This window comes from Loxodonta africana, chromosome 6, assembly GCF_030014295.1.
Source record: "Loxodonta africana isolate mLoxAfr1 chromosome 6, mLoxAfr1.hap2, whole genome shotgun sequence".
Classification (NCBI taxonomy): Eukaryota; Metazoa; Chordata; class Mammalia; order Proboscidea; family Elephantidae; genus Loxodonta; species Loxodonta africana.
This window is the reverse complement of record NC_087347.1, coordinates 50,298,549-50,312,920: the sequence shown is the minus strand read 5'-3', so window position 1 is coordinate 50,312,920 and position 14,372 is coordinate 50,298,549. Positions and strand designations below refer to the sequence as shown.

The 14,372-nt window shown below is 38.8% G+C and overlaps 1 protein-coding gene across 2 annotated transcripts in view; it reads right to left on the bottom strand.

The window, feature by feature from the left end:
• The window catches only part of HECW2 (HECT, C2 and WW domain containing E3 ubiquitin protein ligase 2), a 179,710-nt gene that overhangs the window by 11,062 nt on the left and 154,276 nt on the right, over positions 1-14,372 (bottom strand). For both annotated transcript variants that reach the window (XM_023542646.2, XM_064286869.1), the window contains 5 exons: positions 13,408-13,537; positions 12,076-12,222; positions 11,199-11,313; positions 8,332-8,417; positions 7,204-7,316 (listed from right to left, as the gene is read on the bottom strand). In XM_023542646.2, the coding sequence (XP_023398414.2) occupies positions 7,204-7,316; positions 8,332-8,417; positions 11,199-11,313; positions 12,076-12,222; positions 13,408-13,537 (591 nt within the window). The remainder of the gene's footprint in view (positions 1-7,203; positions 7,317-8,331; positions 8,418-11,198; positions 11,314-12,075; positions 12,223-13,407; positions 13,538-14,372) is intronic.

Below are 14,372 nucleotides of genomic sequence, written 5' to 3'. Positions count from 1 at the left end.
TGTGGAGAGTGGGACGACATTGGTGCCATTAAACAAGGCAGAGAATATAGGAAATGGGTATGGGACAAAGAACGAATTCAGAGCTTGTAATCAGCATGAGGAAACCAAAGTTACCAATCACATACAGATAATAAAATTCAGTTAAAGTAATCCAGCGATTGTTTTGCTAGCCTAGGCAGCTTCATTAACACAAAAATAAAGGTATAATTTCTGTTAGGATTTTTTAAATATTGAAAATTTCTCTGAGAGTCCCATTATTACCTTCTCAGACCATGAGGTTTAGAGTAGGAATTCCTGCTAAGACTTGGTCATAAATATTTTTTAAAAACCTATAGTGGCACAGCACAACCCCTGCCCCTCTGCAGGTGTTCCATAAATGTGAATCAATGAAAAGGAATTCTATGGTACTCACTACCACGGCTACTCACTTGTCACAGGACATTAGGTGGCCAATGATGTTGGTTATTTTTTCACATAAATATCCATTACTTCCCTCCCTGTGTTTTGAGGTCCACATGGACAGAGACCAAATTATATCTCCCGCAAGATTTTGCACATAGCAAATGCATGATGTGTGTATCTATAGGATGATTAAAGGAATTGGATCAACTAATTAATGTCTTATTCCAAAGTCTCATTAGGCCACCTTGGTTAAAATGCACCTGGCTCTATAAACACAATGTGAACTCTTCCCATAGTGGCACCTCCTACAACAGAGGATAACTAGCAGAAGAAATTCTTCAAATTAAACATTGTAAGTAGGCAACTGCTTTACCTATGGATGGGCCTGGGGAGAGATGAAGGGTACATACATTTTAAATGTAAAAATTTAAACCCAATAGAAGAAAACCGAGTTCCAGGATGAGAACTCTTGGAAGTTCAAACAAAATATAAATATCTTTGGGTGAATGCAGTATATTCCCTGTACATAGAAAACTTTGTAAAATACCATTCTACCTCTGAAGGTTAGATATTAGAAATAATAATAATGACTAAATTTACTGAATGATGTGTTAGGCCTCACTTCAAGCACTTTAGATGTGTTATCTCATCTAATATTCAAAATAATGCTGTAATATAGTTACTAATATTTATCCCCATTTTTCAGATGAGGATATAAAGATAGAAAAGTGATTCTGGAACATCTTGTCTGGAGTGGTCCAGAGTCATCCCTCAAGTTCAGTCATTTACTAAAAAAATTCACTGAGTACTTACTATGTGTGCCAGGTACTGGATTCGCTCTAGGTGCAAAGTCACACTTTAAACATGGTCCCTGCTCTCGCGGAATTATATACTAGAGGAGATGGATAATCGACAAGTAAACCAATAAATAAACACAATGATCAAATTGAGGCAAGTCCTGGGAAAGAAATAACAAGTGAAAGAATGACAGGCAGTGGGGGCGGAAGCCTGGCAAAGTCTTTCTCAGATCTCACCTGTGCTGAGTCCTGGAATAACGAAGAGTCAGCCAAATGAAGAACTAGCAGAAAAGCATTCTGGACAACGAGCTCCAGAGTCTTGAGGCAGAATTGAGTTTGGTGTTTTTGAGAAACCGTAAGAAGGGTGGTGGCTGGAGCAGTGGGGGGAGAGTGTATGTACTGAGGTTGAAGGGATAAGCCAGCCCAGGCCACCTACATGGTAGGCCTTGGTAAGGAGTATGGATTTCATTCTAAGGCAGTGGAGGGATTTAAGCAGGGGAGGGAGGTGAACTTAAGATTTTAGGAGATTACTCTGGGTGCTGAGTGCAGAATGAATTACAGGGTGTACTTGGGTAGAGGCAGGGAGTATAGCCAGCAGGCTGCTGCCACAGTTCAGGTGAGAAATGACGGTGTTCTGGAATACAGCGGTAGACAGACATGAATCCAAACTAGTTTCTTCTTCTGAAGCCAAGGAAAGAGGGATAAACCATTCCTTAACAGCCGTGATGTCTGCCACCCATGAATACATGCTATAACTCATGAGACAACTCTCAAGGCTCATTAGTTGGTTTGACTTGGACTATCTTATTCCCTGTTGCCAGCAGCAATTAAACCTATTTTCATTCCATTAAATTATCACAAATTGTTTCAATGACTTTACTTTTTTACATTAATTATTGAAGAGTACCTTTGTAGACAAAATCTGTTTTCATGATAAATTTACCCATCTCCCAAAGCAAAGACCATCCAAAATACACATAACATTTAAGGAGTCTCAATAAGGTAATATTAATAGTCATCACTGGAATATTTTTGTGAGTACATGCTGATTCAATTTCTTGAGTGGAGCAGCTGGTGGGTTCAAATGGCTGACCTTTTGATTAGCAGCTGAGTGCTTAATCACTGCACCACCAGGGCTCCCTGATTCAATGGTAGAATAAAGTAAAAATTGAAAAAATGTTATTGTTAGATATTGAGAACTGAGTGAGAGGGAAGAAAGGGAAGGGATAAAGAGGGCCTCGTGTCAGAGACTAAACGTTGGAGCAGACTATTGCCTGACAATCTTCTGTCAATTTCCTCCCAAACCAAAGGGCTACCTCAGCTGAAGAGCAGGTGATGGAGAACTGAGGAAACCGATCAGGGCTGCCTCAAGGCAAATAAAGAAACAAGATGGCACCAAGGAGTCCTTCTAATGCCCATCTCTCTCTCTGAATTTTTTTTTTTTACTTAAGGAAAGTGACATTATACTACAGGAATCCTCAGTTATTTTCCTATTTGCTAGCCGATAATTCAAGGAGCCTTAGTGGCGCAATGGTTAAGCACTTGGCTGTTAACCAAAAGGTTCAAACCCACTGGATGCACGGTGGGAGAAAAGACCTGGCAATCTGCTCCCATAAAGATTACAGCCTAGGAAAGCCCACAGGGCAGTTCTACTCTATCCTTATAGGGTCACTATGAGTCAGGATTGACTTGATGGCACACAACAACAACAGCTGATAATTCACTTTGATGGAGATAACACTGTACTAAAGTGGGGGGGAATCTGAATTGTTGATGACATCGTACAGCAATATTTAGCAACATGAAAATATATTCATGACACAGTAATGTGTAGAAAACAAAACATGTTTACCAACACTGTTTGTAGCATGATTTTGTTTTTGTTTTTAAAATTTGTGTGTGTGTGACATGATTAACTGTAGATGTGAAAACCACTGATTGACAGACAAATGCTGTGCTACATGTATTTTTACAATAATAAAAAAAAAAAAGTCGTGTGTGTGAAGAAACGACTGCCAAGTGTGCACGCCAAAATGTTAACAGAGGTTATCGCAGTAACAGACTTGTGATTCGTAACTTTTTCTTCTTCACTTCTTGGCATTTTTGTAAAAAAACATTTTTATTTTTATAATAAGAATAAACAGCAAGGTTTGTAAAATTGAAAAACGTTGTCTCATATTAAAAAAAATTATTTTTATCTTTTTAAGCTCTATTCCATCGGAAAAACTACCTACACCTGGGACACCCATTTCATAATTAACTCTTACATTTTATTTCTTATTTTAGGTCAGCATTTCATTCATAATAGTCCCCAGACTCAGCCATTTAAAAAAAATCAGTGTTTCCCCACTTTGGCAAAACTGGCCACCCCACCATCTCGATTACTGCTCTCCAACCCCTCTGTCCTATCATCCTGCTTGGCGAGAACCTCAGGGATGAACACAGAACAAACTCTGTACCATGCTGGGGTAGAGGAGATTAGCCCTGAGTTTTCCAGGTTGGCATGCTAGCAGCCTGTTTTTCAAAATATGGCAGAGCAACTGCCATCAAGTGAATTTACTTCCTCATAAAATCCATCACAGCTCTGGTGGGTAGGAAGTCGTCTACAAAAACACAAAATACAGAGCTAACCACCAACCACAAAGCAGAGGAAGTGTGGTAATGTGTTCAGGCTGTAAGTTTCCATGGAGACACCCGTCTGCCTCCATCATTATTTATCATCTAGGTCTCCAGTTACCACAAGAGAGAAAAAAGAGCCAGGGACTCAACTTGTACTGGCTTCAGAGACAACCACATATATATTCGTATACTTCTTGGCCGATACTGTGAACAGTGCTATCCACTGGTACTGCAAAATTAGGCTAAGGAATCTGAGAAAAGAATGAGATTCACAGTTGTTTGCTTAAAAGGTTGAGAGGCCCTCAATCACTCATGTCTAGAAAGACTAAGATGTCATCCTTATTCATTCCTGTTTGCCAGGATGGCTTGTCCTCTTCCTTCACAGCCCCTTCCTGCTCTCCAGGGAATAGCCTCCCATGCAGACACGAGATGATGCCAGACTACTTAGAAGATTTTTTTTTTTAAAGTAAAAGGGGCATTCATTTTCTCTCCAGTGTGTACAATGTCACATTTTAAATCAGACATTATCTCACTAATAAGAAAAAGAAATACATTGTGGCTGAGGCTGGCCCTTGAGACAGACCAGCTCTTCCGTCTGCAACATATGCCTACTAGGAAATAGCAGGAAAATGACTTCAGTTTATTTGTTCTGATGGTAGGAGGAATGGACTGGGTAATTAAAAAAAAAAAACTCTTTAGACTAGAACCAATCTCACAGATTTTGTTTATACCTAAGTAATGGGTAATAGTCTACATTTCATAAAAGGCTATGACAATGTTAGTGAAAAAATCACTCATGATAAACCTATACTATCATGCACTGAAGTTCTTATTTTCTTTCTCAAACGTACTATTTTGCGGAGCACAGCTTAATAGTTAGTCATATGCCGGCTTAAAGAACAATCAGGATAAAACATTTAAAAACAAAAAAACCTACTAACCCTAAGGACTTCCATATATATTATCTCACTCTGTTGTCAAAAATACTATTTGAGCATGGTATTGTTATTTCTATTATATAGCAACAAATCTAAGGTCTTGTTTAGATCATAGAAACAGTGTGTCATAGGGCTTAGATTTATAACTTGACTGCAACTCTGAAGTGGAACGGCCAAGTAGCTCTTTCCTCTCATCAGACCCAAAAAGCTAGGGCTTGTTGGAAAACGGGTATGAAAAGAGGCTGCTTGCACAATGTGTCTCATATTGTCTTTATTTGTGCTATTTTATAATCTGGCAAAACTAGCCATCTAGAAGCAACCTTAGGTCATAATGAAGAGAGGAAAAAATGGCAATGTCTGTTACTCAACCGTGTGTGTGCAATGGTACTGAAGACACCACCATTTACAATGAGTCAGTACTTCCTGGAGCTCCCAGGGGGAAGTAGGAACTCGAATTTAGTACAACCCCCAACATACTTCATCAACTTGCCAGCATTACTTCTTGTTTAACGAAACCTAATATAGCTTTCCACTTAATATAGCACCCCCTCCCCGGTCTTTTACAGATGAAGAAACTGAGGCCCAGAGATCCAGTGACCTTCAAAGTCACAGTGTTAGCTGGTGGCAGAACTAGAACTCAGGTCTTTGAGCTCCCAACTCGGTGCTCTTGCCAGTGCAGTGCTGCCTGGCTAATATGTATGGTGACAGAAGTCATAAGAGCAGTCACCATTTATAAGAAGCTTACTAGAGGCAAGGGACTATACTACATGTTTTACAATGGAATGATTTTACATTATCCTCAGAATTACAAACCTGCAAGGTAGATGGGGAAACAGAAGCTCAAAAACATGACACAACTTCTTCAAGGCCCCACTGCAGGTAAGTAACAGAGCTGGGCTTGAGTCCAGGTCTCTCTGAGGCTAAACCTTAATGTCTATACCCAATTGCCTCTTCTTGCTCACGAGGCTCGGTGAAAGCTGCAGTAACTAAATATGAACAGCTGGCATATCTGCTTACTGTTAGAGTTTGTTCCATTAGTGGCTTTACAGAAACAGGATTCACAGAAAGGTGACACAATTAACTGTCCCTTCTTACTCTCTCAATGCTAATCTTTGAGAGTTTCTCAGAAGGGTGAAAGGCCTTACTTAAACTAAATCTGTTCCGGAGATACAAATACTGAAGCATAATGTAACAGGCAAGTAGAGTAATAATAAAATAAACAAATTTGTTAGACAATGAAGCTATAGTTTCCCAGGTAATACTTTGGTGTTTGGAGGTAATGCCTCTAGTCAACAGACTGCGATGCATACAAGGTGGTTGAAGAGGTGCAGGTCGGCCCCTGACCTTGCGCTCGTCACTGCCGTCGGTGTTTACGTATTCAGTGCCCCCCCCCATCATCTGTTGATGCTAAGTGCATGCCTCTTAAGAACTAAAAAAAAACCCGTTGCTGTTGAGTCGATTCTGACTCATAGCGACCCTATAGGACAGAGCAGAAATGCCCAACAGTTTCCACGGAGCACCTGGTGGATTCGAACTGCCGACTTTTCGGTTAGCAAACTCTTAATCACTACACCACCAGGGTTTAACTAGCGCCTTGCAAATTCTAAGAAGAAAGACTTGATTACCACTTTCTCAAAGTCACTTAAACTTAGGATGACGTCTTGGGGGTAGCTACTATCACTTGGACACATCACTGAACCTCTCCAGAATGCAGTTTTATTATTACTAAAATGAGAGGCAATCTGAGGTCCCTTTTACCTCAAAAATTCTATAGTATACTGCTGATATGATAAAGGAGTTCCAAAGCAAACTTTCTACCCTTCCTTTTTGTTCATTCCCTCCTTTCTTTTCTTTTGTTCCAGCTCCTGTTATCTCCATTCAACCTCAAGCGCATGTCTTCAGAAATATCACTTTACCAGTCCCTCACATTTATCAGTAATAGTACTAAAGTTATTTTTTCTACTCTAAGGAAATGTATGATCTTAATATGAATCCAACTACAATGAAGAGGGCATTAATATGGAGTTAAGACATGTAAGATTCAGGTTAAAAAGGTGTAGAGCACATTCGCGTGATTTCATATTCTTTAGAAACCACAATGGCAGATTTTAGTGAAGAGATTCTAAATCGTTATTAATATAAACTTAGAGCTAGAGCTTTTGGGAAACACCTAATTACAGCCACAATCACAAAAAGCCGCAAGTATGACGACCAAAGTTGCTTTACAAATGCTAACAAACGCTTTTGCTCTTTTAAGATAGAGAAAACAAGTACGGCCAATTTTTTTTTAATTTGGAAAGGTAATCAGAGATAGTCATTTAAAAAGATTTTCCCACTCTCCCAAACATTTAACATAAAAATAATAATTAATATACCCACATAAAACATTGAAATTGGCCCTAGAGTACTGTAATGAACAGTAAATGAATGTTGTTTCCTATTTTTACCTGGGAAGAGCAGTGATTTTCCCCCATTTCTCCACACAGAATCTTCTTGGGCCGTTACTCCCTCGGAGAGATGCAAATCCTTCGTAGGGAATGCTGGACGTGCCTGTGACAAACTATCAACCCAAGAAAACAGGAGAAGTCAAGTCAGAGACCAGCACCAGGAAAGGCACCGCATCGTGTGCACAGGGTTCCTGGGGAAGAGCAGCACACTTCTTGCTGATGGGAAGTGTGGACCATGAAACTTTATAGCCATGGAATAATCACAACGTAAGAATTCTGACAAACAACCAGAGAAGAAACTAAGACAGCATATTATAAAGGAAAAACGGATGTGGAGAGTTTGTAGCACAGAAAGCACCTGTGTAGCTGACTAGCTTAGAACTTTAAGCTAGGCGTATTTCCCATTATAAATGAATAAAATGGGTATATCAATTAATCTAAGTCTATTTAAGAAGCATCAGTCCCTGATCAACTTGAGGTGAATAAAACAGAATTTCTGGGCTTGCAAATTTGAGGACTGGACCCCTGACCCAAAAGAGTGAAGGCCCAGTCCACTTGTAAGACTCTGCCTGAGCATCCAGAGGGCTTCCCTCAGTCAGACATTTCCTTAGCTGCAACCAATCAGCAATTGTCCTGGGTACTTACAAGCACCATAGAGAAAATAATGAGTTTGTTTTCCCAGTATTTTCCCTGAACTTCACTGCTATCTCAACATCGTGGGAAGACGCATGGAAGAAAAGAAAGGACACTTAATCACAGATCTGAGTCACTTCCTGAGGGAATGAAGATCATCTCTTTCTGCTGCTGGGCGTCCTGGCCTGCAGAGTACCCTGGGACCTCTTGCTGAAGTGGCCAGGCTGCCCTGAAGGCAGATGTTGCTACTGGGATTCTTGGAGTGGGGTTGGTTCTTCCTCACAACTCTAATCAAATCCTTTGACTTGGCTGGGGCTGTTCTGCACGGTGATGGAGCCACACAATTGTGCAATCAGAGGAGACTGAAAATGGTGCGTTGTACATATCCAGATAAAAATAATTTGCATTCATTGAGTATACATAGCAATCCCTAACAAATACAATTTCAGCAATAATTACATTAATACATTAAAAAACTAAATAATGGCATCTTACCTGTAACAACCTTAGTCGCTGTTCGTTGTTGAATCTTTCCACTGCAGCCCAGAACCACCGAATTACAATATGATTGTCATGGTATCCTAGTAAACCAATCATGAAAGCCCACATTACTTAATTCTTCTATATTTAGCTACCAAGACACATGACAAAGACCCCCAGACATAAATCATCATCTTGGATTCTTCAAAGGCTGTCTGTACTTTAAAGAATAATACTGTAAATATGATCATATGAGTGTCAAACGTTAAAAAAAAAAAAAAAAAACCCACTAAATGTATCCAAGAAGTCTCTGTTTTCACTTAGTGGTCATGAAATTAAACTAGTGGAGAGAAGAATAACAAATGAGATTTTTTAAGCCATATCAATTCTGAACAACATAATTGCTGTTACTGGAAATGCTTAATCCTTTCGTCAAGTTGTTCATTTAAGAAATAATTTTTGAGTACCACTATGCCAAGTAGTATACTAAGCTTAGAGCTACAGTGGCAAAGGAAATAGACCCTAACAGGGCTTCTGGTACAGTAGAGACATATTAATCAGATAATTAAACAAAAATACGTAATTGTAAAGCTGTTTTAAAAGCTGTGTATACTGTTCATATTTTAAAGTCAAATTACTTTCACAATGATTTATTACTAAAAAGGGAAAGGTAGCCTTTGACTCCTCCACCTAATAAATCCCCAAAAGTCATCAATTTAAATGTTACTTTTATTCCATACTTTAATGGAATTTAATTCCCACAGGTTGGATTAAGGCAGTTCTTGTAGACTCCAAAACCTTCCAGTGAGCTAAAGTCAAGTTCAGAGAGAAAGCTGACAAGGATTACAGTACAATTAGTGATTCAAACCATTTAATGGAAAAACACAATGTGCACAAAAGCTACTCTGATTCTTTGTCAGCAGACATAATTCCAAAATAGGAGGTGAATTGAAACCAAAACTATTTTAATCTGAATTTTTCCTCACATTATTCAGTGGTTGTAAGGTTTGGGAGGAATCATGCCTTATAGTTTACCATTTGGTCAGTGATGTTTAGGCCCCATTGGAGAAGAAAAGGACCCACACAAAAGGCTAAACAAAACTGGGCTGGACACAGAGCTGCATGGGTCCATGTCCTGCCTTTGCAAAGACTAGCTATTTGGCCCTGAGCAAACAGTTTCCTCATCTCTAAAGTAAGTTCATTGGCCCTTATAGCTTTAAAGTTTTCTGACTTTATGAATCAGCCCTTTTCTGCTTCTCCTTTGCTGCTTGTGCCAAACATTTTGGAGGAGGAGTGAACTTGTCTCCCTGTATTCTCTACAAACAGCTGCCACGTGAACTTATGGCAAGTGGTGGCATAGCAGCTTCTTCACTCAGTGCTAACCAGCTGGGTTAGCAAACATGGCAACTGAATAGCTCACCCTTTTCTTGTCCCCACCCAACCAGTACTCTCCTCCCTCAAGGAATTTGCCTGATAAGATTTACAATAAAATTAGAAATAGGTACTTGATTAAGCAGATACAGTGAATAAAAGTTTGTAAGGTATAAATTAAAAAATGGCTGACTTGATTAATTACATTACTATTAGGAATGAGTTAATAACATTTACGGAACAATGTTTAAGTTTTATAGCATATTGGGGGAAACTGTGTTCTAGTTAGCAGACGTAGTTTGGTTAAAAAGTTATGAACTAAAGCCATATAGGGATTATACATGGGTCAACTGGAAAAGACTTATTACAGCAATTGGATTTGAGAAATAGCAGCAGTGGAAACTGCAACTTAATACCGCCTTTCAGAGAGAAAGGAGAGCAAGGCCAGCTCTCAGGAGCAGTGATGAACTGGAAGGGCAAAGCGCAGGCCAAAACAAAAGCCATTTAGCATATGTTAAAGCAATTTTACTCCAAACTTTAAAAATTGTTTTTTCTCACTGTTTCAACCTATAGATAACAGTTTAGCTCTTAGTTTATTTTGGTAAGTAACTGATTCAGTGAATTAAAATTTGTCTTTTTTCACTCTTCAAGATCAGAATTATAACCTCTTAAATTTTGAATTAAAACCAAGCCAAACCAAAACAAGACACAACTGGTATTTGTCATGAATTTTGGAAGACTTTCTAACACTGTAATATATTTCAGAAAAAGTATTTTCTTTACTTAAAATTAATTAAACTAAACTAATCAAAACTTTAACTCTGGATTGCATTGCCCTTCCAATGTGTATGGATTTGGCAATTGATTTTCAATGACTTTGGTACTGGTTGCTAAATGAAACTTCGTACTGATCTACAGATATGCCACTGGTGAAGTGTCAGATAACACAGTTTTTAACTAATATTATAATAATTTACTTTTCAGTTGAACTTAATGCTTGGACTTAGAAAGGCTTCTTCAATAAAAGATCTGAATTTTCAGAACCATGTCTTGCTCTATTCAAATGTTTCAGCTGTGAATTAAAACTGCTAATTAGTTCAATGAAATGTAGAAAACCTGTATTTGCTCATTAGGAAGCTCAAAGGGTGTGTCTCTTCGAGTTTTAGAATGAAGAGGGAATAGGCGGTGTTTGACCAGCTGGATATTAGCTTCGTGGTGCTTCACTAACAACACTATAAAGCAATTAATCAGTGTTCCTATGGTCACATCTCCTCACCAACAGTTAGGACATCCTTCGATGGCATGTAAACAGTCCTTCTCCCATTAGGCAGATGAGGTAACTAGGAAGAGAAGTGAATGTTCCTTGACCAAAGTCTCAAAGGAGACGACATCAGACCTATAATTGGAGTGCAAGTGCTTTTTTGCCTGTCCTGCACTCAGCCCAGCAATGTGGAACCATTTACCCTTTAATCTGAAATTTAAAATCCAGCCATCTATAAATCAAATTTCACCTCCTCTATATTCTGTGTTGTTTCTCCAATCACTTAAGTCTATTTCAGCTGTGCCCGCAATGACCAGTTCCAGCTCTCTCGCATCAAAAACAGATACCAGCCTGGCATCCACCACCTGTGGAATAAAAAGAGTATAGGGCAGGGCTTAAGAACCTGGAGAATCTCAGCTATACTCAAGTCTCAGCAGCACAGGAGGGCACAAAAGGTTTCGGGAAATAACATGGGTGCACCCTGTGCAGTAGGCACTTTAAAAACTGAAAATCTCTCTATAAATAAAAAAAAGAAAAAAGAAAAGCTTATGTATTTATTTTTATTTATTTTGTTGTTACTGCTGCTGAGAATACACACAGCAAAACGTATACCAATTCAACAGTCTCTACAAATATACTTTTAGGATAAGGTTGATAGATTGGCTTCAACAGAATTTTTGTCTTATAATTAACCACTGATTAATACAGTTTGTTTTTCTCTTTTGAAAAAGATCTAGTATGCTTAAGAGTCACATGGAATACACATAACAACTCACTCTGGCCCTCAGATACCATCATTTCACATGTCAAGCATGAGAATGGATTACTTATATACAAGCATGGGTGAGAACGCATGACTTAAATGTTTCAAGTGGTCATGAAATCATCAAATCCAATTTGAAGTCAAGTCTCAACATTTTTTCAATGATCTCATGTAATAGTGATTTAAACTTCTCTGTGTTCTTGAAACATATAGGAAAAAGTACTAGAGTTTTTAAATTGAACTAGCACCAGTAAATACCGCAACAGAGAAAACGGAAATATCCCACACCTATAAAGTATAGTAAGGTGGACCACAGCATCACTGATATCTAACTACAAAAGCCCACTACTGCTGATTGTCTTACCTCATAGAAGCCACGCACTAAGCTCTCTGTTTGTTGTACAACACCCCTCTCAATTCTCCACTTCACCATCCTCTCGATGTATTCCTTCTTGTTCTTCTCTGTGACTGGGATATTGGCACCCCCTGGCTTCAATTCTCGTTCCGTAATCTGAAATTAAAAAACAAAAACACGGAACATAAAGCAATACTCCTTATGTTATAAGAACACCGCTCCAATGAGCTGAAATCAGGCAGCTACCTGCTCTGCACCAGGCACTTCCCGCAAGCGGAGAGCACGCACAGAACACTTTCTGTCAACGGGCACTTTGTGCTGAGACATACACAGAGCAACGCTCAACAAAAACTAGGAGTGAGCTGAGGTTCAAAAGCTTCAGTGGTTGAAAAAGAAAAATGTATTGCAAGAGCTGAATGTTAAGTTTTAAATCCTGACTAAAAAGTTATTTTAAACGAAGATGAACTGGCTCCAGGATCTGGACCACCACTCTTTTAATGTTTAACAAAAACACTTTTCCACAAACTCCTCAAGGCTTCAGATATTGACTATATGTAGAAAGCTACTATTTAAGATTTATTTTAAGGAAGCAGAATTATGCCCAAGTGAATGTTAAATTGAGAAATTCTTCTTCAAAACACATGAAATTCAGAAGACCAGCCTAACAGTGTCTAAACAAGAATCTTACTTATAATCTAATATATTATTTATGAAAGAAATATTTTATACCCTCTTCCAACAATTGTGATTAGAACAAAGTTTTTAGGCCTCTGTTTTCAAACCTTCACCAAAATATCGTTTACTTTCCCTCAGCTTCAAAACAATCAATTTCACTTGTTAAATCTGAATGATAGGTTAAGTACAGATGCCAATTAAGTATTTAATATTCGACTCTGAGATAGTGCAGACTTTTAAAAACCGTATTCCATACAAGATACATTCTGATTTCTTTTGTGGATATTTTAGTTGGAAATAAAAATAATATTGATTGCAACACTCAAATAATTATAAATTAGGACATCTTAATCTGCACTTGATAACAGAATAATCTTTGCAACTGACACTACTATAACTGTACATAAACCTAGATTTAAATCACCAAACATTTGCTGTCGAGTCAATTTCGACTGATAGTGACCCTACAGGACAGAGTAGAACTGCCCCATAGGGTTTCCAAGGATGTAATCTTTACGGAAGCAGATTGTTACATCCTTCTCTCACTTAAATCACCAAACAGGTCACAAATGAGTAAATGTCTGATTCTTAGCCACCGAATCAAGTCTCCAACAACCAAGAGCATTCAATTAAGACACTCAACCACCGGTGTTCACATTCACAGACCTGCCCAAAAACTTCTTCGTTCACAGTGAACGTCAGGTCCAGGATGTCATGGATATCGTTATCTTTCATCCACTGCAGGCTCTGGTGGAACTCTTCATCAAGATATTCTAGATCACTCAGGTCACACAGGCTAAGATGACAAATAGATAGAAGCAAATATGCAGGCATGACTATTAGCAAATACCCGAGTCAGGAGGGAAGAAACTAAGAATTAAAGGCATGTGTTTCAGGTCAACTTGATAGGCAGTGATTACCAGAGTTTTTTTAGTTAAGATCAGTAATCAAACTAGTGAAATAATTCAGAAATTTGGCATAAAATTTGAAAATCCTGGATATATAAGACGCCTTAGGAATCAATCTGTCCCTTCTTCTACAGCCACAGAGCTGGAGGTTCAGACAGTAGTAGTCATTTATATAGTTACCCACAACTAATGCAGGATTGGGATGTGGGTCAATAAGTTGGGTTCAGTATTCTTTTCAGCCACATTATACAACCTTAAAATACTGTTCTCTTAATTTGAGATTCCCCCACGTGTCTGTCAGTTTGTCGTACTGTGGGGGCTTGTGTGTTGCTGTGATTCTGGAAGCTATGCCACTGGTATTCAGATACCAACAGGGTCACCCATGGAGGACAGGTTTCAGCTGAACTTCCAGACTAAGACAGACTAGGAAGAAGGACCCGGCAGTCTACTTCTGAAAAGCATTACCCAGTGAAAACCTTATGAATAGCAGCAGAACATTGTCTGATATAGTGCTGGAAGATGAGCCTCCCAGCTTGGAAGGCACTCAAAAGATGACTGGGGAAGAGCTGCCTCCTCAAAGTAGAGTTGACCTTAATGACGTGGATGGAGAAAAGCTTTCAGGACCTTCATTTGCTGATGTGGCGTGACTCAAAATGAGAAGAAACACCTGCAAACATCCATTAATAACTGGAACCTGGAATGTATGAAGTATGAATCTAGGAA